This window comes from Falco rusticolus, chromosome 11 (genome assembly GCF_015220075.1).
Source record: "Falco rusticolus isolate bFalRus1 chromosome 11, bFalRus1.pri, whole genome shotgun sequence".
Classification (NCBI taxonomy): Eukaryota; Metazoa; Chordata; class Aves; order Falconiformes; family Falconidae; genus Falco; species Falco rusticolus.
This window is the reverse complement of record NC_051197.1, coordinates 2,415,562-2,438,556: the sequence shown is the minus strand read 5'-3', so window position 1 is coordinate 2,438,556 and position 22,995 is coordinate 2,415,562. Positions and strand designations below refer to the sequence as shown.

General features: G+C 42.9%; 1 protein-coding gene across 11 annotated transcripts in view; it reads left to right on the top strand.

Moving 5' to 3' along the window:
• Nucleotides 1-22,670, top strand: part of LEPR (leptin receptor) — a 43,738-nt gene extending 21,068 nt beyond the window's left edge. For 5 of the 11 annotated variants that reach the window (XM_037403668.1, XM_037403669.1, XM_037403667.1 and 2 more), the window contains 12 exons: nucleotides 1,804-2,100; nucleotides 2,274-2,391; nucleotides 5,333-5,532; nucleotides 7,612-7,760; nucleotides 8,006-8,162; nucleotides 8,251-8,333; nucleotides 9,756-9,972; nucleotides 11,098-11,280; nucleotides 11,846-11,941; nucleotides 12,489-12,591; nucleotides 13,295-13,370; nucleotides 18,263-22,670. In XM_037403668.1, the coding sequence (XP_037259565.1) occupies nucleotides 1,804-2,100; nucleotides 2,274-2,391; nucleotides 5,333-5,532; nucleotides 7,612-7,760; nucleotides 8,006-8,162; nucleotides 8,251-8,333; nucleotides 9,756-9,972; nucleotides 11,098-11,280; nucleotides 11,846-11,941; nucleotides 12,489-12,591; nucleotides 13,295-13,370; nucleotides 18,263-19,078 (2,495 nt within the window). In that variant the 3' untranslated portion in view covers nucleotides 19,079-22,670. Of the gene's footprint in view, nucleotides 1-1,803; nucleotides 2,101-2,273; nucleotides 2,392-5,332; nucleotides 5,533-7,611; nucleotides 7,761-8,005; nucleotides 8,163-8,250; nucleotides 8,334-9,755; nucleotides 9,973-11,097; nucleotides 11,281-11,845; nucleotides 11,942-12,488; nucleotides 12,592-13,294; nucleotides 13,371-13,438; nucleotides 18,232-18,262 lie in introns of those variants that run through there. The other 6 variants (XM_037403677.1, XM_037403674.1, XM_037403676.1 and 3 more) reach the window with 6 other exon arrangements.
• Nucleotides 22,671-22,995: the final 325 nt, after the last annotated feature.

Sequence of the window (22,995 nt, the reverse complement as noted above, 5' to 3'; positions counted from 1 at the left end):
TCTCTTCCACGAAAGCTGAAAATACACAGACCCTCACAGCAGTCGAGCATGAAACACAGGATGCCTGATTATATATGTCTAGAGGCCTAACTGCCCCTTAGTCTTTTGGATTTACATATATATAGATGTATATATACATTTAAAAGAAAAGTGTCTGTGTGCATGTATATATATTTATAGCTATAAAGCTTTGAGAATTTTTTGGGGGTAAATATATGTTTTCTCTCTCACAAACATGTACTGACATTCTCAGTTTCTGTGTGCATTGAGAAATACAGATTTAAAAAGAGGTGCAGTAGACACTAAGATGATTTTTCGTTAATCCTGTTACGGGATATGTAATTGTATTAAACATACATCTTATCAGTCAAATAATCCCGTTGTGACAAACCTGATGGCGGCATAGAGGAATTAATTTCTTCACTGCAGGATGCTCAGATTGGCCTATTCTCCTAATGGCCAGAGTTAGGATGAGCCAATGGAAGAACAGCGGAGTGTGCAGCACAGCTGGGAGCAGCAGAGCAGGAACACTGCCTTGCATCCAGGGAGGCACATTAACACTGGAAGAGCAAATGCTGAAATCAGGCAGTTATATTTTTGGACAGCTGACTAGCTTCATGTTCTGATTTATATTTAACATGAAAGTCTCTGACAATGACAATATTAAGTCTGCTCTTCTATCTGAGAAGGCCTGTATTTTGCAAATAGCCAAAAAAGATCTGATATGTTTCCGCAACTATGGGAAGCAAATGGGACCTTTAAAGAATTTTCCTGCTGGCTTTGGGTTGATCTTTGGCAAACTGTTCCTTTTCAGCAGGTAAATAACACCTGTAGCTTCCTTGAGTACCCGACTAACGATGCTGAGCTTATGTGTACCTACATGCTTTGCAAATTTAGTGTCTTTATGCCTAAGTGAATGAATTACTGTATCACAGCTACCATGTGGTATTAGCTGCACCGCTGAGAATCTAAAACAAGTTTTTGAGATGTTAATGTCCTGCTGACTTCAGTAGGAGCAGGAGTAGAAACTACTGGAAAGCTTGAATATTATTATTTTATAAAAATTTATTTTTTTCAGGCCCTTCTTCCCCAGTCCTCCACAGCAATTCACTCAAAATCTGTGTTCAGTTTTACAGTTTTCTTTCTTCCAGTATTACAGTAATGCTTCAGCTACCATATGATTTCAACATCCCTGCAGGATTCAGAGAGTTAGATGTATTTTTTTCCTCCAAACCCAAACATCATGTTTTTGCTTAGATCTTCTCTCACTTCTCCCTGAGGACAATGTTACAATTTTAAAATTTGTGGTTTCTGTGTTGCGAGATGAGTTACAGGAGCTAGTCCTTTCTAGGTTGCAAGTACTCGTTGCAGTATTTAAATAAGCTGACCTGATGCCTTAAAGTGGGCTGAGTAACAAGCAGCAGTGTCAATCTAGTTTTTCCCAAGATTTAATTTACAAGAGCCTGTGTATTTCCCTGTTTCCCTTGTGCTGCTCTGTATTGCTTTTGCTGTAGCCTCCAGTGATTTTTCTGCTCATTTAGTTCACGTTTGCCTGGGGATATTAAAGGTTATTTTTATCAAAATTTACAAACATCAGTTATAGATGGAGACAGTCAAAGGCTCGTTTCTGCACCTCTCCCCTATAGTTACTAATAGTAATTAAGAAGTAGGAAATTTAGAAATAGAACTGGATGATAATAATAATGCTAATATTTTTCTATTGACATTGCTTTTCTGTTTTTTTTGTTCAGATTCTAATCTCAATGGATTTTTTTTCCTTTTTTTTTCCCTACTTCTGCGTAGCTGAAGTCCTGTACTTCCCTCCTAAGATATTGACCAGTGTTGGTTCTAATGTTTCCTTTCATTGCATCTATAAAAACAAAACCAAGATTGTAGTGTCCAAGAAGATTGTTTGGTGGCTGAATTTAGCAGAAGAAATCCCAGAAAGTCAGTATACGCTTGTGAATGATCGCGTAAGCAAAGTTACTCTTTTCAACTTGAAAGCAACAAAACCTAGAGGAAGTTTCTTCTATAACGCATTATACTGTTGTCATCAAAATAGGGAATGTCATCATAGATACGCTGAATTATATGTAGTAGGTAAGATTCCAGATGATTTTAAATTATAATTTTGGTGCATTTTAATAGTCGGCTCAGAATATTTCCATTTTAAACTCCAGTTAGCTTTTATTGAGCAGTTATGATTTGTAATGCATGGTTTTTGTATAAGCAATTATATCTTTATTAATAACATTTCAATGTGTTTTAATTAGATGTGAATATTGCTATCACATGTGAAACGGATGGGTACTTAACTAAAATGACTTGCAGATGGTCTGCAAACCCAAACACATTGCTCCTGGGGAGTTCCTTGCAGTTAAGATACTACAGGTATGTATAGCTTTTAATGTTTGTTTGGAATGTATGTTGGGAAAGCATTGCTCTGGAAATACTACTACATCAAAGAATTCTGAATAAATGTAATTATAAGCTGTGCTTAGTTTCTGTAAGCTGGAATTTTTCCAAAGTGGAACTCCAGGGGTGTTAACCACGTGTGCAGAATGGGAACTGTAGATACCAGAGTCTGTAACATTGATTCTTTTTACAGGTTTTTTTCAGCTTTTGTAAAACCTGTAGATGCAGTTTGGAAGCCAGTTCTTTTAAAGTAGATGTGTTTGCTTGTATCAGTTATAAAAAAATTATTCTTCTAGTTGCTCGTATCTACAAATTGTAAGGAAATAAGGAAAAAAAGCCATTCACAGTGAGAGTGACTGAGCACTGGAGCAGTGGCCCAGAGAGGCTGTAGAATCTCTGTCCTTGGAGACTTTCAGATCTCGACTGGACAGGACCTTCACCTGACTCTGAATTTAACCCTGCTTTGAGTTGGAGGTAGGACTTGAGACCTCTCGAGGTCTCCATTCAATCTTCAATTTTTCTGTAATTCTGTATCTTTTTTTTCTATATCCAGACAGCAGATAAAAACACAGGGATGGAATTTAATTCGTTCCAGATGAATAAAATCTTGCTTATAAAGAGCTAATCAAATCTTGGTTCACAGTAGGCATATTGTTTTATGAAGGTAGCATCTTTGGTGGCTAGAGAAGTTCTTAGTTTTCATCATTTTGGTCAGGTGTTTTGGCCTGGTTAGCTTTCAGGTAGTTGGTTAAATTTTGTCTGTCTTTTGGATAGAGCAGGAGAAGTGGGATGTGGTGCGGAGGAAAAAAAAAAAAAGTTTACAAAATACAAAACCGATAATTAAATCAGTGGTGTCATCATCCTTATCTTCATTTGTGTGCACAAGTATTGCCGGTGGGATTATTGTTTTATGATGAAACTAAAAAAAATCCCTTTGAGTTACTAATATATTGAGCTTGGGAGTTTCCTAGAACTGTGTTAGTCTTTAAATAAACAAGATAGACAGACAACCCTTCCTGAGAACAAATTTTTTATTTTACTGCTGTGCTGGACTGGATATGCGGAAGTTTTGGCAAACAAGCTTAAATCAGCCCAAGGGCCTAATCCTTTGGAAAGCTGGACTGTCTTCCCTGTTGGAGGTGGACTGAAGTTTTGAACTATTGTATTACGCAGGTGAACATTTCTCAGGATTTTGTGGACTAAAGTAATAACTAGAATGTTCGAGATTTCAGGTGGAGGCTTTTAGGGCAGGATTAGTGACTAGCTGACTGCTAAGGTAGGTTTTGTTTAAACTGCCTTTACAAATATTCATATAATGAGTGTACTGCTGGGCAGGGCTCTTGAAATAAAAAACATGCTGCTCTTGCCACGTTTTCATTCCAACTTTTTCACTGTTCAGGTTTAGTTAAAAATGCTATTTTCTAATAGGAGGTGATAATCTGTATATTTGCTACAGTGTTCCTGCTAGATCAAATGGTGAACATTAATACAGGCTGAAAATGCTTCCCAGATGATAGTATTTTTTGTGATCTTTCTTTTTGTTCTTTTTTTTTTTTGGTTTGTTAACAGTAAGATCTGAAAGAAGAGAAATAAAAAAATAAATTGTGAGGGATCACATGAATGTAGTGACGACCCAAAAGTGGAAGTATAAGACATTTAAAAATTTATAGTTACAAAACCAACCAGTATCATTTGCATAACATTCTGTTGCATATTGGGAACAAAAATACAAAAAGAACTCGAATGTTTACAAGCTTGAAACCACATGAAATAGTCAGGTTTTTTAATTGCCCAAGCTTGATTGCAAGAGGCACCATAAATATGCTGGAGTTGCTAGTATTTGCTTAGACATAGGCAAGTCCTCACAGCGGAAGTTGGAAGTTAGATGTGTTGCATCAACATCAGGCGTGTTGTGTTTTCCAGGAGCATGAAGCTATTCTTCTTAGTTGCTGATGCAATTACATTTTACAGATGAAATCCAACGCTCCTCAGTAATGTGGTGTGATAGCTTCACAGTTGGTGTTTTGTTTTGTTTGGGTTGTTAGTACGTCTTCCTCTGCAGTCAGTGCTGCCAACAGAAACAGAGGAGAAATGGTCATCCTGTAAAAACAGTGAATGCTAAGCTAAACCTTCAAAGCATAAGGCACCAGTTTAATCTGTATTAGCTATGTTGGCAGGAGCAGGAGAGATTCAGCTAAGTGTAACTTTTGTGGTTCAGTTGAGTAACTAATACCCTATCTGGCCACTCTCACCACAAGTCTGAGCTGCGCACAAGCTTAGGAGAAATGAGGAGAAACACGAAAACTTTCCATCACCGATAAGATGTTCAGTGCCATTTTATCCAGAGTCTGGGTCTCCTCTGTTCTGTTGCCAGATGTGATACTGACTGTATGTGGGATTTTAATGGTGCCCTCCAGAATTGATACTTTTATGGGATTTCCATCTCCTGGGGAATTCACTGTACATGCCCATTTCATCCACGTGGCAGCTTTCCCCTGGACGCCAGTTGGTATTTTGAAAGTCTTATTCCCGGCTGGAGATCTGCCTTGCTCTGTTTATTGCTAATACATACCACTGAAGTAACATGATTTATGAGTATTTGGAGATGCCTGCTTTGGTACCTGTTTCTTCCTGTTGTTAGTCTCTCATCAAAAGATTTTGCACTGGGGAGAGCCTTTATATCCTGCTTTATTTAGGCTAAGAGCCAAAGCTTTGAGGAGTAACACTGTAGTCTCTTTAATCTATTCAGTGTAGATTCAAGTTCAAGATCTGTCCAAATAATAATAAAAAAAGCCCAGATGGTTCCAGTGACACCATTTGTTTTAATTGCCTTCAGAGTTCTGTTTTACTGATGCCTTTACATGAGCAGCTTATAGTTCCAATGTATTAATTGAATGGGTTTTTTTTCTCTTTTAAGGAGCAAAATTTATTGTTCTGACTTTCCAAGTACGTCTCCAAAATCAGAGGTGAAAGAATGCCATTTACAGAAGAATCATTCTTTTGAGTGTACATTTCAGCCTATTTTTCTTTTATCTGGATATACCATGTGGATAGAGTTTAAGCACTTACTAGGAACTCTTGAATCTTCACCAACTTGTGTCGTTCCAGCAGATGTGGGTAGGTCAAGATTTGTGCACATCTTTCTTCACTTGTGACATTGGATTTGATTCCTTAAATGGTGTAGGTAAAGTACTTCACAGCATTTTAAATAAACTAGATTTTGGAAAGAACATAAAAACATAAGAGCTTTGGTACTGTCTTCTAAAAGACATTGCATTAAATGTTGTTTTCATACATTTTTCTTGGCACAGCAGCAGATTGTAACTGCACCTAATACTGATAAAATGTCCAGTTTTGCATTTTTATCCTCTCAGGTGTTTTGCAAAGACATCTACTGAAAATGCAAGTATCATGTTTAAAAAGGCAGTCTCATTTTGAAGGTTCTTAGTTATCTAATTTTTCTGAAGTCTTCAATTAGTTAAGTTTATACGTTAATACAGTGTAGCACTAGATGTATTAGTTACACAGTTATATTCATTTAAAATCGTTAAAATCCTACTTTTGCGTGCTTTTCAAGAGTTCGTTTTGTGGCACAGAGATCTTAGATTTGTGTAAAAGCAAGAGGCAGGAACAGTGGGTGTTTCAAACACTGCAAAATGTGCAAAGCAAGTCTTATTATCTGGTCTATAACTCAGAGCATTTGTTGGACTGTGTATTTTTTGGACACGAGTGTGAACATATGTAGAGAGAAAACATGGCAGCTAGACCACAGAAGTGCTACATGAAATAAAGCAGAATAATAAAATACATCTATAATGCCTATGGGGAAGCATGCATACAGAGAACATAGCTTAAAACAAACTGTCCTTTGCATTTCAAAGTTTAAACAGAATAAGCAAAAACGAATGTCACAGGAAGGAAAGGCAGAGTTTAGTGCATCATAGCTAAGTGGGGTATGAGAATTATAACTATTATTATTCTTATTGCGGTGGCCTTGCAATTTTCAAGATTGCTCCTGTCTAGTTCAGAGAGGGCTGCTTGTGCCTTTTTGACAAGCACATTCATTGATTATCAGAGAACCAGTGGGAGCCTTGGGCACCAGAAAGGAGGGTGCTGTGAGGGCTGGTGGGCGCAGATCCTGCACTTCTGCTGCTTCGGCCATTTGCCAGGGAGCCTGGCACCTCGTCAGTGTGGCAGCCGTGGTGTTGGTCTGTCGGGCACGCCTGTGCTCTTGGGAAAGATGATGGCTTTATGTGATGCTGCTCAGCGAGGAATTCTAGCAGAACTTTACTAGTCTGGTTGATTCAAGTCATCATGTTAACTAAAAAGTGATGAACAGAATTGACCTATGCTGGATGAAAGGTGCTCTGTATCATGGTAAAACAAGGTGTACTCATTCTATTACCCAAAATTTAAAGCTTGTTTCATTTTTTTGGTTGTTTTCTCTGTGCTCACCATCTCGTTAGTCAAAACAAGTTTATTCTAACTTTTCTTTGTTAACAAACTAGGGCTTTGTGACAGTCCTATTCAGTCTGCTGGAGAAGCTCAGTTTTGGTGGAATTTCCTATTAGTGAAATCAAACCTTAACATAATATTTCCATTAATCATCACACAATGTCTGTCGTGAGCATTTATAGGAGCTGCCTTTCTGGGCCCTGTGTGCTGCTGCTTCCCACCGTGGTGCCCCCCCTTAGTGCCAGGCTGTATTTTCTGTTGTTTGTACCAGGGGAGGTACCAGCTGCTAGCACCAATAAGAAGCTGTTGTGGTTTAAATTAAGATGAAACGTACTGAAACTTGCTCATGGATTTTTTTTTAAATTTTATTTTTTAAAATTTATTTCTTAAATTAAATGTCTATTCTGTGAGAAACCCTGATTTTGATATTTCAGCTTAAGATTTTCTTTGGTGATTTTAGTTTGGGTCAGAATTGGAATGAGTTTCCAGTTAGGCATACATTGCTTTTCTCAGTCAGCAGTGCTTTTGTCTGCAGTGAAGGGCCAGCCCGCCTGGGTGGGCGAATTGTTGTGTTTGCGCGATAGTCCAGCCTTACTTGGAATAACAGAGGCCACAATGTGTTAGCTGCCACCCTCAGGACAGGAGAAAGTAAACCATGATGACTTGATTTAATGAGAAATGTCTCTGCAGACATTATAGTCTTTTTTTTTTTTCTTTTCTTTTTTTCTTTCAATTTTCTAGTAAAGCCGCTTCCTCCCTCCAATGTTAAAGCAGAAATCACCCGGCATGTTGGGCTGCTGAATGTGAGCTGGACAAACCCAGCATTTACAAACAATGACCTTCAATTTCAGATTCGGTATGCTGTGAACAGGGAAGAAATTACATGGGAGGTACTGTCTTTTTGTAATCCAGATTGAAGCATGACTTGTGGTGTTGTCACTTAGTGCGTTAGCTGGCTTTTGTGGAATTTGCGGCATGCAGTGAATCATGGTTATGAGCATTTGCATTATCTAGCGATGGAGTGTTACTGATTAAGCCACTTTTTCATTGGATTCATTTTCAGGAATTTTGACTCTTAACTGATGCCTAAACAGCCTTTTGTTCTTACTCTAGATATTTTTTACTTCTGTTGCAGCTTTATGAAGTTTCAAATGTGCCAAGGTCAGCTCTAATAAAAGTTCAGAAACTTTGTGTTGAGTATGTTGTTCAGGTCCGGTGCAGAGAACTGGATGGGTCAGGTTACTGGAGCAACTGGAGCAGATCAGCCTATACGCTTGTAAAAGATATCAAAGGTATGTGTTTTTTGCGAGTGCACGGTGGTGGTCTGTGTGGTTGCAGACAGAAGTGTGACACTTCTTCCAAAACCGTGTAATCTTGCAGCCCCCTTACAAGGCCCTGAATTTTGGAGACTTATTACTGAAGATCCAGCAAGGAGGCAGAAGAATGTTACGCTGCTGTGGAAGGTGAGAACAATTATGTTTTGATCTTTCACTTTGACTCAGAAACCATTGGTGGGATGGCCAGAGAGGGAGTATGATAGACACGTGTTTCCCTGGGAGGTGAACTTGGGCACTTGCTGGGTGTGGGGCTTGGTGTGCAAGGCACTTGGGGTATGACTTCTCTTGGGTTCCTGCCTCTTGGCTAATACTGGAGGCAAGTGAGTATTGATTGTAGTACTGTGGTACAATGGGAGGTGGTTTCACCGCCTTAGCTCAGTTGGTCCACTTTGGATTTACTCCCTCCTGTTGCTATCACTTCCTCCCTGCCTTGTCTGTTTTTATTCTCCAGCCTTTCTTGCAGCTAGCTGGCACACGTTGGGCTGATTTTGTACCCTCATCGTAACAAAGTTTATAGTAATGTAGTAGGACAGAAACTCCCCTGGTGCTGTGTGGTTGCTGTGGGTGGGTGGGAGGCAGGTGAGGCTCAGCACAGATGAACGCTGGCAGCAGGCATGTTTCCAGACTTGGCCACTGAGCTGAGTTTTGTAGGGTGGACACATCTGGGGTCCAGCTGCATGCACCACAGCCATGGATTTGCATGGGCGGCTGCATCGCAGCCACGTGGAGCGTCCCATAATTCCTGAAGTCTTACAGTCCTCACTGCTTTAGGAGAGCCCTCAGATCTCTGAGCAGGCTACAAGCTTCTGGCCTTTGTGCAGAGACCTGACCTGCTGTCCGCACTGTACTAATAATGCAGCTGAAGTGTCAGTGCCGTACTAGGTGTTCGTGTCAGCCTCTGCTTTCAGTGTGAATTACACAAATGCTATGAAACAGAGACTTGCTCTGCAATTTGCTCTAATACTCAGAAAAAAGAATAACATAGAATCGAAGACTGTAATTTGTAATGAGATGCAGCCTTCAGCTGCCAAGTTCTGCTGACCAGGATCTCTGAGCAGAATGTGCCACTGACTGCTAGACAGCTGCCTGTATAAACACCGCCGCAACTGCGCGTAAACTGGGCAAAGCTATGTTAAAAGGTTAATGCAGGACAGAGGAAAAAAAAAGGACATCAGTCCCTGCCTGCTCCTGTTTGCCAGTGTTTGATATGCAAACAGTCATCTGTTCTGGTTTTTCAGTCCTGAAAAATACTGACATAAAACAGTGAGTGACAGTGGGAGCCTGAAAGTTTGTGTTTCCTTGTGTCCCCCCTGCCCCCCCTTCACTGGAAAGGCAGCAAGTCAGTGTGTCAGCCCTCAGAGAGAGCGGCAGGAGAAATGAAGTCTTTAAATGGACTATGGCACCTTTGCTAAAAGGAGAGTAGCTGGTCTATAGAATGTCTTTATTGGGTCATGTTTTCTTAAAATTGGAACAGTACCTTCTGCACAAGTAACATTTGCTTTTGAAATCAAAGACTGGGAAGTTAATTAATGCCAATGTTTGCTGCAGCCACTGATGAAGAATCACTCATTGTGCAGTGTGAGTCGATACGTTATAAAGCATCAGACCTCAGGAAACACCACGTGGTCAGAATATGTTGATAATGGCACTACCTGCTCATTTCCGTGGATTGAGCGCACACATACCGTTACAATTTTAGCCATGAATTCAATTGGAGTTTCTTCAATTAATTTTAATTTAACTCTGTCTCAGCAGATGAGCACAGGTAAGAACACTGGTTGGTAATAGTTTTGAGATGTGGAAAATGCTAGGAATCCTTGCAATGCTTTTGGACAAAGCTTTCTTTGTATTTGTCAGAATAAAAAAATGTTTTATGATGCTACGTTCAGCTGTATATAGGAAACAGATCCTGCATCTCACCAGCAGAGCTATTTGAAAAATGAAATTTCCATGAAAATCTTAATGATCTTTGGGTTGGGAAAAGAGTTGTCTTTCACTGGGCTGTCTTTCATCCCCTGACAGAATACGATTAATCAAAGAAAAATAAAGTCTTGCTGTAGAACTGATTTTTCATTTACTTTGCCTTGGGAACACCCAACATTCCTGCTAGGGAATGTATTGTTGTTTCCAAAATGAAATGTGGTCTTGTTTCTCCGGCAGCTCACCTGATGGGCTGCCAGAGTACATAGTTTTCAGAGGTTTGGCTTTACTTCCTAGGCAGCCTCTTCATTGATTCGGCTGTGCTCTGCTTTATGAATAAAATAAAGGCTATGGCTTTCAAATACTTCAATTGTGTAGCATTCATATGCATTTATATGCTGTGGGAAACATTACTGCAGTCTGTTTGTAGAACTTTATGGCTGTCATGCAATTTCAAAAGCATTTTTATGGATAAAATTCTTTCTGATACTGTGTGCAAGCATATCCTGGAAACCCTGAGGTCAGTAGTACATGTCATGGGAAGTGTTTGTCCGACTGCATTGCTGTCTTGGTATTTTACTTGGAGAGATTCAGTAGGGTTTAGCTTTCAAGGCTCTCAGTGTGTGCTTTGCTAGCTAGATGTTGACAGTTCAGTAGTTGTTGCTAATCTTACAGTGAAGGAGTGATAATTAGGGAGGTGCATGTGAGAGTAAGGGTGTTTGTTTGATGTGGTAAGAAACTTTTATCTAGTTGGTGTTTGGGACTAGTTGGAGTAAACCAAGCTTTGCTGGCTTAAAGAGAAATAACTTGTGGACTAAAGGTCAGGCTTTATTATGTAAATGATAAAATGCTGACTCTGTAGCAGTCATCCGTGTGTGTAGTTGATAGTATACACCTCTCCTGCTAACCCAGCTGTCATCTCACCTCCGAGCTCATGTAATTCACGGCCATTTTCTCCTTGTTCTGCCAGTGAGTGCTGTGCAGTCGCTTAGCGCTTACCCAGTGAACAGCACCTGTGTGATTTTGATTTGGACGCTTTCACCTCAGATCTATGTGATAACATCTTTTATTATTGAATGGAAGAACCTTAACAAAGAAGAGGAGATGAAATGGGTGCGAGTTCCTCCAAATATTAGCAAATATTATATTTATGGTGAGTGTGCACTTAACAATTAACATAATGCATTATATTTTCATGGAACTGAAAAATGTAGCATTACTGAGCTCTCTGATTCTTTCTTCTTCCTCTCTGATGGCTTTTATGGTAAGGACCAGTAGAGCAATTCTGGATTATCGTTAGAGGACTGACTGTAAAGGATTGACTGTTGCAATAACAATCAAGTTAATAAAGAATGAAGCTCAGGAGTCTGTTCATTTTTTGGCAATACAATAAAATTAGTTCTGGAATATTGAGTATGCCAGCTAATTACCCAAGTTAATGCGTGCATTTCATTTGCATTTTGGCTTTACTCATAGAAATTTTTACAATAGTCCCATAAAGGTGTTAATTCCGTGAAAGAAAAAGACTAGGTTATCCAGTATAGATTAATAGTTTTAATCTTCTGATATTGAAGCATGTGTCTGTAAAAGATGACTTTTGTTATTCCCTTCTCTGGGCTGATCTGAACTCTGATATGTGACTTGGAGCCTCTGTGGAGGTAATTGTTTAAAAAATAGGGTAACAGTTTTGATTGAGAAGGCTCATTTCCTCTCTCCAGATCACTTTATTCTGATTGAGAAGTACCAGTTCAGCCTGTACCCTGTGTTTGCTGGAGGAGTTGGCAAATCCAGAGCAACAGATCAATTTACCAAAGGTGACTTACGGGATCTTTCTCAGTGTTGTTTATGAAATAGGAGCTTGTAAAAGTAACCTTAAATGCAGGAGAAGTCTGTATCTTACCAGAAAGAAATGTCAGTATTGAAGTCATTTTGATATTACTATAAAGAGTGATCTAGGACTTCAGTTGCTTTCATTTGAAAGCTCTTTGTGGGATTAGTTAAACAAGGGATCTGAGTTCCTGTGCATCAGATTTAACAGCTGAGATCCTAGGGCTCTGTGATTCTTCGTTCTCCAATTGTGGACTGTGCTCTTATTTCATATGCTCTGATTTAATTTCTTAATAGCAAGAGAGCAGTGGGCACCTTCCACAGGGATGGAGGAGTCACCTCAGTATTTGAAATAATTCCTTCCTTTGTTTGTTCTCAAGGTAAAGGTTTGTTGATGTGCAATAAAACTCTTTTATCAAGTTTTTTTTGCACTTACACTGTGGTTTCTACTGTTTATGATTTCCCTATTGCAAAGTATTTGTTCACAGATGAATTATTTTACTGCGTTATTATCTGAATTCCTTTGATTTCTAGGTGGATATGAAAATGAGAATAACGCCAGCCTCTATGTGGTTCTGCCAATAGTTATTTCAACCTCAGTGTTGTTGCTTGGAGCGTTGCTGGTTTCACACCAAAGGTAAGGTGTTCGTTGTCATGTCCGAGTCCCAGGAGGCCTTCAGAGGAAGGCGGTGCAGCTTAGATGATGCCTGTCTGCCAGATGGCTGGGCAGGGTCCTTCCAAGGAAAGCTAGGAATTATGTTTTATCATAGATTTGATACAGTGTAGTGAAAGGCAATGGACTCTGTGGAATACAGCACCAAGGATTAAAGTGTCTTGAGCGTGCAGGCTTGTTACCTTGTGAAAATCACGCCCTTTTGGGCCCCTGCAGCAATGGGACCATCAGGGCTGTTCATTTTCACTGGAAGCATCACTTCAGCCCATACCACGTGCTCCTTACTTCTACAGAAGGATTTGTGGGCAAGTTAATGAGTGTCACGTGCTTTGAATTTGTAAAGCCCTTGGGGTTTGTATTTAATTATCATCACAAAGGTCTGAAGTAAAAATCCCTCTGGATTTTGTGGGAGGTGGGTTGGGGTCTCTCAGACAAGACCACCTGTACCTTTTATATTTTGCAGCACTGCCCCCTGGTACGTCACTTCTTTATGTCTTTATTTTTCCTCTTAAATTTTGGCCATCTAGAATGTCTAAAATGATTGTTTCATTATTGTAGTGATCTGGATAAATTGGCGCAGATTCCTTTTCTGACATAGCAAAGGTGAGTGATGGTAGCATGAGTGTACGAGGACAGTACCAACTCCCAAATTTCTCTAATATTTCAGAATGAAGAAGCTGTTTTGGGAGGATGTTCCAAACCCCAAGAATTGCTCCTGGGCGCAAGGAGTTAATTTCCAGAAGGTGTGTATTTCCCCAGTCCCCAGCTCTGACTGCTGTGTGCTCAGTACTGACCTCTCCCCACTGGTTAGGCTAGACCCTGCCTGAATTACTGAAGGAAGCAGCTGGGAGCCCCTGGGACGGGCAGCACAGCATGCCCCTTGAAGCCAGCCTCTGGAAGTGGGTCAGGACCAGAGACCAAACACCTGCTGTGAATGTTTAAATTGCAGGGTAGTTAGTAAATCAGTTGCAGAATCCCATATGTGTCATGCTTATGCACCTCGGTGAGCACCACGTGTGTATCGAAGGGCATGTGCTTTGCTGGGGTAAGCTGCCTCTCCGTTTGGCGTGTGGCTCGGGAGCTGTGGTGTGATGAGCTGTGACAAGAGGCTTTACACGGACTTACCCTCTCTGCGCCAGCAGGCAGTTTCTCATGGTCCCGGAGTCCGTCAGGGTGAAACCATAGAGAAAATAATCTGAATTCAAGGCTGTTATTTCTAAAAGAAAGAGCATCTAAAGGCAGAAGATTTTTCAGGTATTTAATTTGCGTTCCCAGTGAAGGTTTCTTTTCTCATCTTTTATTTTATTTCATTTCATTTAAACAGAGAATGGACATTCTTTGAAGTCTAATCATGGTCACTGCCTGCTGAACCATTGGGCCAGCTCCCAGGCTTCCTATACAGAATTGTTAGAAGATTTTTCTATTTATATTCAGAAGACAGGAAGCACAGATACAATACAATGCTGAGTTGTTTAAATATAACGAATCCTGAAGTAGCTCTGTCATAAATCTAAAATGCCCTCACAAAAATGAGGAGCAAGTGCCGTATTACAGACTGAAACAGTGCAGTTTGTCACTTGCACAGGCAGAAGCACTTTTGATTTGGCGTTTGTAACTCTTGTTTACTGCCCTGCTGAGGCTGTGGCTGGCAAAGGGCTGAATACTTTCAAGCCCTGGCTTTCAAAAGGAGTTGAAAGAGCCCAGCCCTTCTCAGGACACAGCCGTGGAAGCAGAGATATCAGACTGGTTTGGGATTTATCCAGCTTGAGTGCCAAATCTGCCCAGTTATTGACCTCACTTGAAAGTGGTTGTTTTTTTTAAATTCCAGTCGAGTATTTGTTCCAATTGAGAGCTGGCTTGGGAGTTTCCACTGACTTCAGGCACATCAAAGCGATCACATCTCTTACTTGCACAAGTACTTGTTTGTCCCCTTACAGTCTTTTGAACTTTTTACAGGCATTTGGGTGCTGCAGCAACTCAGAGAATGCAGAAATTGGGTGTGTGTTGTGCCTTCCTGTTTGCTTGCTTGCTTTTTCCTGAAAATACTGATGTGTGTGTTATGTGGCTTCTTTGTTTGTTACTATGTAAACATGCAGCCACATCAGTGCAGATGCCTTGAATAATCTCCAACGTTAGATCTGTATTTGAAAAAACAAGCCAGAAATCCTTCAGGAAAATCTGATCTCTGTGGTGGTTGGGCAGTTTCTGCTCATTTTTTTTACTTACAATTTTCTGTGGCTTTTTTTTTTTTCTTTTTTTACTTCTTTGATGAACCATGCTCTATTTTTTAATGTTAAATGAAGCTCCTGGAAGCCCTTCCTTTGGGGAAGATGCCGTTGTGGTTGGACGGAGGGAAGAGTGGCTGTCCTCCCAGCTGGCGGTAGCAGTCACACTGGCTGGTGTTAGCTGAGCCTGTGCCCCTGCCTTGGTCTGGAAAGCGAAGCGTGTTTTACTGCGGGGGGTCACTAAACCCCTGAGTGGTCTGACATAGCTGCTTCCATGGCCAGGGCTGGGCTCTTGCAGCAGCTGATAATTGCAGGGGTGTAAGTGGCACCGAGGCCCCTGTATTTCGTCTTTTCATCTATAGCAAAAGGGCACTCGTGACAATCCTCACTGTCCCCGATTGCGGAGGTGCATGAAGTTTGTACGTTGGATTTAGCATGTTGGAAATGATTCTCCTCACCGACTGGCAGAGCTGAAATAAGTGTATGAAAGGTGATGAAGTTTTAATTAGGGAAGGAGGGTAAAGCTGACACCCTGGTGGCACTGCTCCATATTCATATTCCTTGTTCCATAATTAATGGGAAAGAAATGATGCATGCAAGTATGAAAGAAATTGAAGTTTGACATGACTTTTGACAGCTTGCTATGCAGTAGAAAGCATGCCTCTTCTGAACATTGTACTAATCTTACTGGAAAACGTTGCTTAATGTTAGTTAATTGCACTGAAAGTGCAGTGCCCGTCCTCAGATTAGCATGATCACCTCCCGCTTCATAAGTGTCCAAGGCCAGGACACATTCTTTGAAACAGTGTTTTTAGGACCAAATCCTGCTTTTGTACGCGTGAATGGAATTTCCAGTAGAAAAAGCAGCATGTGGTAAGTGTATGGCATTTTTCCTTAGCTGTAATAAGCACCAGTTACATAACAAGAGCCGATATACCACTGCCAGAAAGTTCTGATGTCTTTCTGAAGGCATTTGATGTAGAACTTCTGTCTTGTCCTGGTACGTATCGATATTAAATCCTTGAGTCAACACCTGATCGTTACTTTGTATATTCACTATAGTACACTTGGGTTTTGGTACCCCGGAACTGTGTTTATAGAGTATTATTTTATCCTGATCTCACAGCAGCAAGAAGTTAAAATCAGCATCAAAACCAGGCAAGTCTTGCATCGAGACACTGTCTTACAAGCCTTTACATGTATGCATGATGTCAAAATCATAAAAATTCCTTTTGCTCAATAAAATAGTAAATAAAAATAAAAAAGCTTTAGGACCTAGTGCTGGAGAAATTACTTAAACACAACCACAAGTATTTTACAGGGAAATTAGCACCAATTTTGCAAAGGCTCATGCATTTCTAAATTACCCTGCTATGTCCGTGGGCCAGTTTGCAGTGTGTAAAGTTAAATATTTGCGAAAGTCAAAATCTGGTTGTAGCAGAATTGGGCCGATGGTGTATTGTGATGTATCTGTGTTTGCACTGGAGTGCAAAGGAGGTTTGACTTCAGCCTGTCTCAGGCGTGGTGCCTGGCTGGCGGCTTGGGGGTAGGCTCTTGCTTGTCAGACAGATACAGCTTAAAGCCGAGACTGAGCAGGGGAGCAGCGCTGCTTGAAATCCCTGCTGTGGTTGGATCTCGTTGCATCTGGTCAGCAAAGCTGGGGAACGGGTGACCTGAGGCCATGACTTTTCTCCCATTTTACAGAACTGCTTTGCCTGTTGTTGAACAGAGTTTGTGCCCAGATTCTACCGTACGTGTGTATCCTGTGGAAATACAGCACCATTCACCCAGCTTACTCTCCAGTTGCTGACATGCTATAGGTTTACGTCTACTCTGGATGCTGGATTATGCATTGTATTTGATTAAATATGGGACATGTTTTAGTAAGTGATGTGTCTGAGTTGACAGATGGTGGCCTTTGCCAAACACCGCACCTGTCTTTGAACATGACGTATTTAATCTTGGCAGGCAACGTTACCTGTGTGTTTTCTGTGGTACCCACATGCATTTGTAAAAGCAGGTACCGGGGGCCTGGGGTGAGGGAGCAAGCAGATTTGGGGAGGAATGTAAATCATCTCCATGCAGGATAAACCAGCTGCCGGTTGTCGGCGGGCCAGTATATCAGGAGGAAATGTGGATTTTTGGTTGTTCAAAAGCATCCTACTAATACGTCCCCCATTTAAAAATGCTGCTGTGGGCAGTATACACCGATGGCCTGTTAGTCTGCTTGCGCACAGCAGCGTCTCTGTTCCTGTATCAACTCACAGCCAACCTGTGAGAGGAAGGATGGCTTTCATCGCACAAGTGTAAGTTACGATTATTTGGCTTGCCGTGTACAGTAGAGTAGCAGCTCGTTTCAGTAGCTGGTTCATTTTAGATGCAGTTACGGACATTATTTTGAAGAGTAGGAGAGGCTGCAGTGCGCAGGCTGGCTTCGGTGTGGGAAGGTGATGGACTTGTGTGGGGCAAGTCCCAGAGCAGTTGGAAACCAGCTCGCCAGCTTTGCCACCTGAGGGCACCGACGATACCGATAGCTGGTCTAGACCGAAGTAGTAGCCCAAGCTGTGCCAGTGAGTACACTATAATTATATACTAGTCTAAGTATTTTGACATGTTCATAGCCATTCTGGCAGCTTTCCTGCTGTACAACACGCTTTGCTAATATACACAAAATCTGGTTTTATCTATTTGTTTTGTCTTGAATTCATTAGGAAATCCGTGGTTTTTTCAAGTGATTTTTCCTTTGTAGCTAGGAGTTGCAGTTTTGCCATTGGCTCGGGCCGCTGTATGTTGTATGTGCATATCTATTAGGTAGCAGTAAAGCGTACATTTTTCCAAAATAAATGTCTGTTTCTCTTGACGCAGTTCAAGCGTACAGCTACTATTCAGATGGGAACGCCCTAAAAATACTACAGAAAGGCAGAATTTTACCCTAAATGATACAATCCTAGCAGGGAAAGTTACTTTAGTGGACATGTAAATGATTAAGTCTGTTTATGCAATCTAAATAAAAAGCCAAGGACATCTAAAGGTATAAGACCTTTGTCTTGCAAAGCACTTGCGTGTGTTTTTAACAATATGCGCATGTTCATTAATGTAGAAATGAATGGGACCACGCAGCTGTTTCTGTTCCAGCTTAAGTGACGCGCTGTCTTGGCTGGAGCACTGAGCACGTCACCGAGCGCTTGCTTTGCGAGCCTTGACGCACAGGCAGGTTCTCGCTTTTTTTGTCCTGTCAGTCTTCACCTACACGCAGACCTAAAGAGGAAATGTGTTGTGGAGGATTTGCAACTATATACTTTTCACTAAAGCAATGGGTGTTTTCTCTGTGATTCTTAAAATCAATAGCTTCATGCTGAAATAAAGTTATTAAGTAATAGATGAGCATTAAAATGTATCTTTTCTTCTAGCCTGAAACTTTTGAGCATCTTTTTATCAAGCACCCCGAAGCAATGTCATTTGAGCCTCTTCTTCTGGAACCAGAAATAGTGCTGGAAGACATCAGTGTTACTAAAGCGTTGAAAAAAGAAGACACACAAGATTTTTTAGTAATTGATTCAATGTTTACAAAAATGCAAGACTCTGAACGTGATTCTGCTTGCTCTAGCAGCCATTTCAATAGTAGCAGCTTCTTCGAGAGCTCCCATGATGACAAAAGCAGTGGAGAAATTAGAAGGCAGCCCGATATTAAATACGCTACCGTTATCGGTGACTCCAGATCAAGTGGGCTTTATGAACAGAAAATGAATCTAAGAAGTTGTTTTGATAGATGCTTCTTAGCGGAAGATTCCTTAGTTACCGGCGCCTTGTCCAGTAGCTCTTGGGAGGTGGGAAATGGGGCATTTCTGATATTACCTGATCCGCCTGGCAGGCAGCCCAGCAAGACTCTTTCCCTTTCCCTTATTTCTTCAGAGGGATTTTCTGAGCCTTCAGAGCAGGATGATGCTTTCACAGATGGAGACAGTCCTGAGCGGAGCCTGTATTACCTAGGGATAACATCACTGGAAAAAAAAGAGAATGACATCTTTGTAACAGAAGGGTCCAGGGTGATGTGTCAATTCCGTACAACCAGTCTGCTCAAAGATGTGGGGTTTCTTCAGCGTGCACCGCCTAATTTAAATGCGTTTATCCAAAGTAGCCTTAAATATAAAGCTGTTGTGCCGTACATGCCGCAGTTTCAGATGACTGCTGCCAAGGTGCAGGAGACCACAGAGAAAAACTCGTAAGTCATCCCAGTGTAGTCTGATACTCTGAATGGGTTTTTAGGCGTTGATACGTTCCTCCGTTTTTCCCCTCTCCCGACTGCTTTCAGGAGCTCTCCTCTTTTGAAGCCGGGTAACTGGTTCTGTATTCGAGTGCCAGGATTTTAGTAGGAAGAAATTCCACGTCTCAACCTAATTGTCAAATGCGAGGCCTTCCTTTAGAGATTTGATGGGGTTCAAATTAGTCCCTGGTGCCAACTTCCCTGTCCCTGATGCCTGGTAGGTGTATGTCTGAGCGCCCCGCTGGAGAACTGCATGTGAAATTGGACTCTGTGCCGTGGCTGTTGAGGCCAAGAGGGCTGGATGTGATCCCGGTAGCGCCCGTGCCGATGCTCGGTAGCTCCGGGCTGGGCTGTGGCCTGTCTGCGGGGCAGAGCCATGGGCAGCGCCATAAGCCCTCTGTAGCTGCTGCCACGAACGTACACGGCCACCGCATTGCTCCTCCGCAGGCAGCGCCCTGCGGCACCTCCCTGGTGTCATCAGTGCGTGACAAGAGATGACTGCTCCAGCTGGGGAGAGGTGGAGGGGTTGGGGCTTTTGCAGGCCGTGCTGTGGAGACTCTCGAGGGCTGGGAAGGATTCGAGCAACATTCGCCGCACGGACACAGCTCCTTTCTCACGCTGTTACTCAAGGCCTGTTACAGTTCCCAGCAGCTCGTACCCGGTGGGTGCTTGCGGCGTGGTGCTGCCAGGCAGGGCCACGTGTCCCCAGGGGGGAGCGCAGGCGGTGCAGACCAGACACGTGGTTCTTTGCTCCTTTTAGGAGTAAAGTATCTCTTCAGACATGTCAGCAAACTGTGCTGAAAGAGCTTGTTCTTGTTTCAGCGTTTGCTTGGGGACTCCACGGGCGAGAGGGAGAGGAGTGCCCGAATGTGTAGATGGAAGTATGTGTTGGTTTGGGGGGGAAGCTGGGTAAGAGTGGGCATTCCTCTGGGAATGATTTCTAACGGTGCTACTGGCTGAGCTGCCCTGGACCGGTGCAGCCAGCAGACGCTCAGAAAGAGTAACACTGGGCCATGGTGCATCAGTACGTGCTTGAACTGGTGGTGAATGGATGCACTGTACAGACACCAAATATAGTTGTTAGGGGTCTTTTCTCCAAAATCCTGATGTATTTATTGCTTAGCAGACATCTGTGTTAAATTGAGCCTGTGAATACCCAAATGGTCCACACCTGAAAAAGTGGTCAGAGTGCTCTAGTTCAGTCGTTGAGAGTGAAGCCCTGACCAGTGATGGCAGACTGGTGGCTGCTGCTGTGGGGGCTCTTTTAAAGGAAACTGAAAAGTTTCTGTAAAAAACCGTGAGGGCAGCGACGTGTGCTGAGCAGTGCCTGGGTGTATAAAACACTCCTTGAAGAAGTAATGGTGGAAGGAGCTAAAGGCAGTACAGTGAGAAGAGAAAGAGAATCAAAATTCTTGTGGCTACATTAATTGTGGGGTGTTATCCAGGTAAAACGATGGACTTGGAAGTAAAACGTCCACATTTTTGTTGCTGAACGGGAGAGTCTGGTAGAAATGGTACTGCTGTAAAATAAACATCTCTTCCAAACCCCTTCTCTAAGAGCCCCCAGTAGAAAAGGCAGTCATTTGTCCCAAGGATCCTGTATTTTTCATCTTTGGTGACTGGCCTGGCTGGCTGGGCTTGGGGAAGTCTGTTGGCCTTCACAAGCCCTGCTCCGCTCAGCTGGAAGGCTTCGGGGGGAGGAAAATCAGATCTTGCACCCCCGCTGTATTTTCTGGGATACGCAGGTAAAGAAAACTGCACTTACTTGCAAGCCAAATATATTTTTTCTACTTCATAGTTAGTAAATATTTTTGTATATATGCCTTTTCAAAGAACTATTTTGAGAAGCTAAGAAAGATGATTACATTGTGTATTCCAAAACTAAATTTATGTAAAACTTATACAGGCAATTAAAAACAAAAGGGCAAACCCCAGCAACAATAGGGAATGGCAGGAGCAGTGTGGAAGCACTAATATTTGTGAAAGAAATCCTGCGGAGCAGAAGGGACCAAAGCGAGTATCTGTCTCCACCTTGAATTTAAGACAAGTGTTACGGATGAGCCCACTGCTTTTTCTCAAGCAAGCTGCTAACCTGGCTGGTGCTGGCGGGTTTGTTTCTGGATGTTGCATATGACAGATCTAATGGACTTGTTTCTGTATGGCGGGGGAATTACAACATGTTTTGTGTTCGTTGTCAAAACTCTTCTGTCACTTGAAAATGTGGTTGGAGGCTGTAGGGAGAAACGTGAGCGTTCCCATAGAGTTCCAGGAGTAAAGCTGTATTGGCACCCTGGTGAATGCTGGGCTTAGCATTCATCTGAAAAAAGAAATTCACTCCTGCCAGCATGTTAACTTGATGTGGCACAACCTCCAGCGGCCCGAGAGTGCCCAGGGAACAGAGCTGGGTGTTGGATTCTGCTTCTCCTCATGGTTTGTTTGTCCACCAGATCCAACACCTCCTGAAGCAGGAAGATGCGGGGCAGCTCCTGTAGGCCCGCTGCCCCCCCAAACCCACCCCACTAACGCCACGGGGATCCCTTGCGGGGCAGCACCGGCTAGGGTGGAAGACCTTGATTCCTGCACACCAGCCTTCTCTGGCCACCGTGGGGAGCAGAGCTAATGGGAGCTATGGAGATGTGGCTGCTGCCCTGGTATAACCGGAGGGACTCCCCTTCTGCTGCCCCTGCAGCGCCGCGTCCGCTGGAACTTCGTGTCGGGATGTGGTTAGGGAATCGCTGGGATGTGGAAAAGGGTGGTGCGGTTCTCTGCAGACTGGAATAATAAACACATAGTTCATCATGAGGTTTGGATTTCCGTAATTACAGCATCTAGAAAAATTCTTTAGTTGCGGTTGAAGATCAGCTGTCTCAAGAAATGAAAGCTCACATTGATTTTACTGTACAAAGTCCTTACCCAGTAACTCAGGAAGGACAGGAGCACGCGTCGGCGCGGGAGGGCTCCGCCGCGTGACCCACTGAAGGCTTTCCCGGGAAAAGGCAGGAGTGACCGTGCGCTGTGGTGCGGGACTCCGATGGGCCTCAGAGCTGGTGGCAGGAGAGCGTCTGCAGCCTGGGCGTGCTGCGGTGCCTGCTGCCGTGCCTGCCGCTGGGCTCGAGCGTTGCCTTGTTAAAAAGCAGGCGTGCAGACAGGCTGTCCTCTGTGGGAGGTACCTGGGTGCAGGCACCTTTGGGGGTCCGGGCTGTCCTCCTGGGTGCCTCTCTGCCGTCCTGCTCAGGGCTTTTTCCCAATGGCCAAGCAAGTGGTGCTCCTCAGAAAAACAAATTGATCTGGTATTTACAAAACTCCCCACTGTGAATGTAAAACTACTGTAAACACCGGCTGATTTCTGCTCCAGCAAAAAGGAAAGATGTGTAATTACTGTGGCCGCAGCAGTGCGATCCCTCAGTGTCCGTGTGCCTTCTCTGAAGCAACCGCTGTGCCCTGTGTGCAGTCCCCGGGTTTCTGATAGTGCTGGTAACCCCGGGTCCCAGCCCGCAGGGAAGGGCAGGAGGCAGCTGTACGAGTTTATTCAATAAATACTTCCTGAAACTGCCTCTCAGCCTGGCATTTCCATCCGTGTTGAATGGACATTCAATCCCGCTCCTCACCGTTCTTGGCTCTTGTGCAAAGCCAAGATCTGCATATCCTGAATCCACCATCTGCTGCCGTCTGCCCTGCTCTCTGCTTACGGTTTCAGCTGCGGCCGCTCCTGCAGCAGCACCGGCCTGTGGGAGAGGAAGCGAAGAGCTGGGGTCGCTCGGCTGCTGCCTTTTCTCACCATTAGTTTTTCCCCTCAGCCTCGGGTTGATATGTTCGTGTAGCACAGCTGAGCTGCTCCCGTCGGTGTTTGCAGTGGTCTCCTTTCACGCAGCAGCTGAT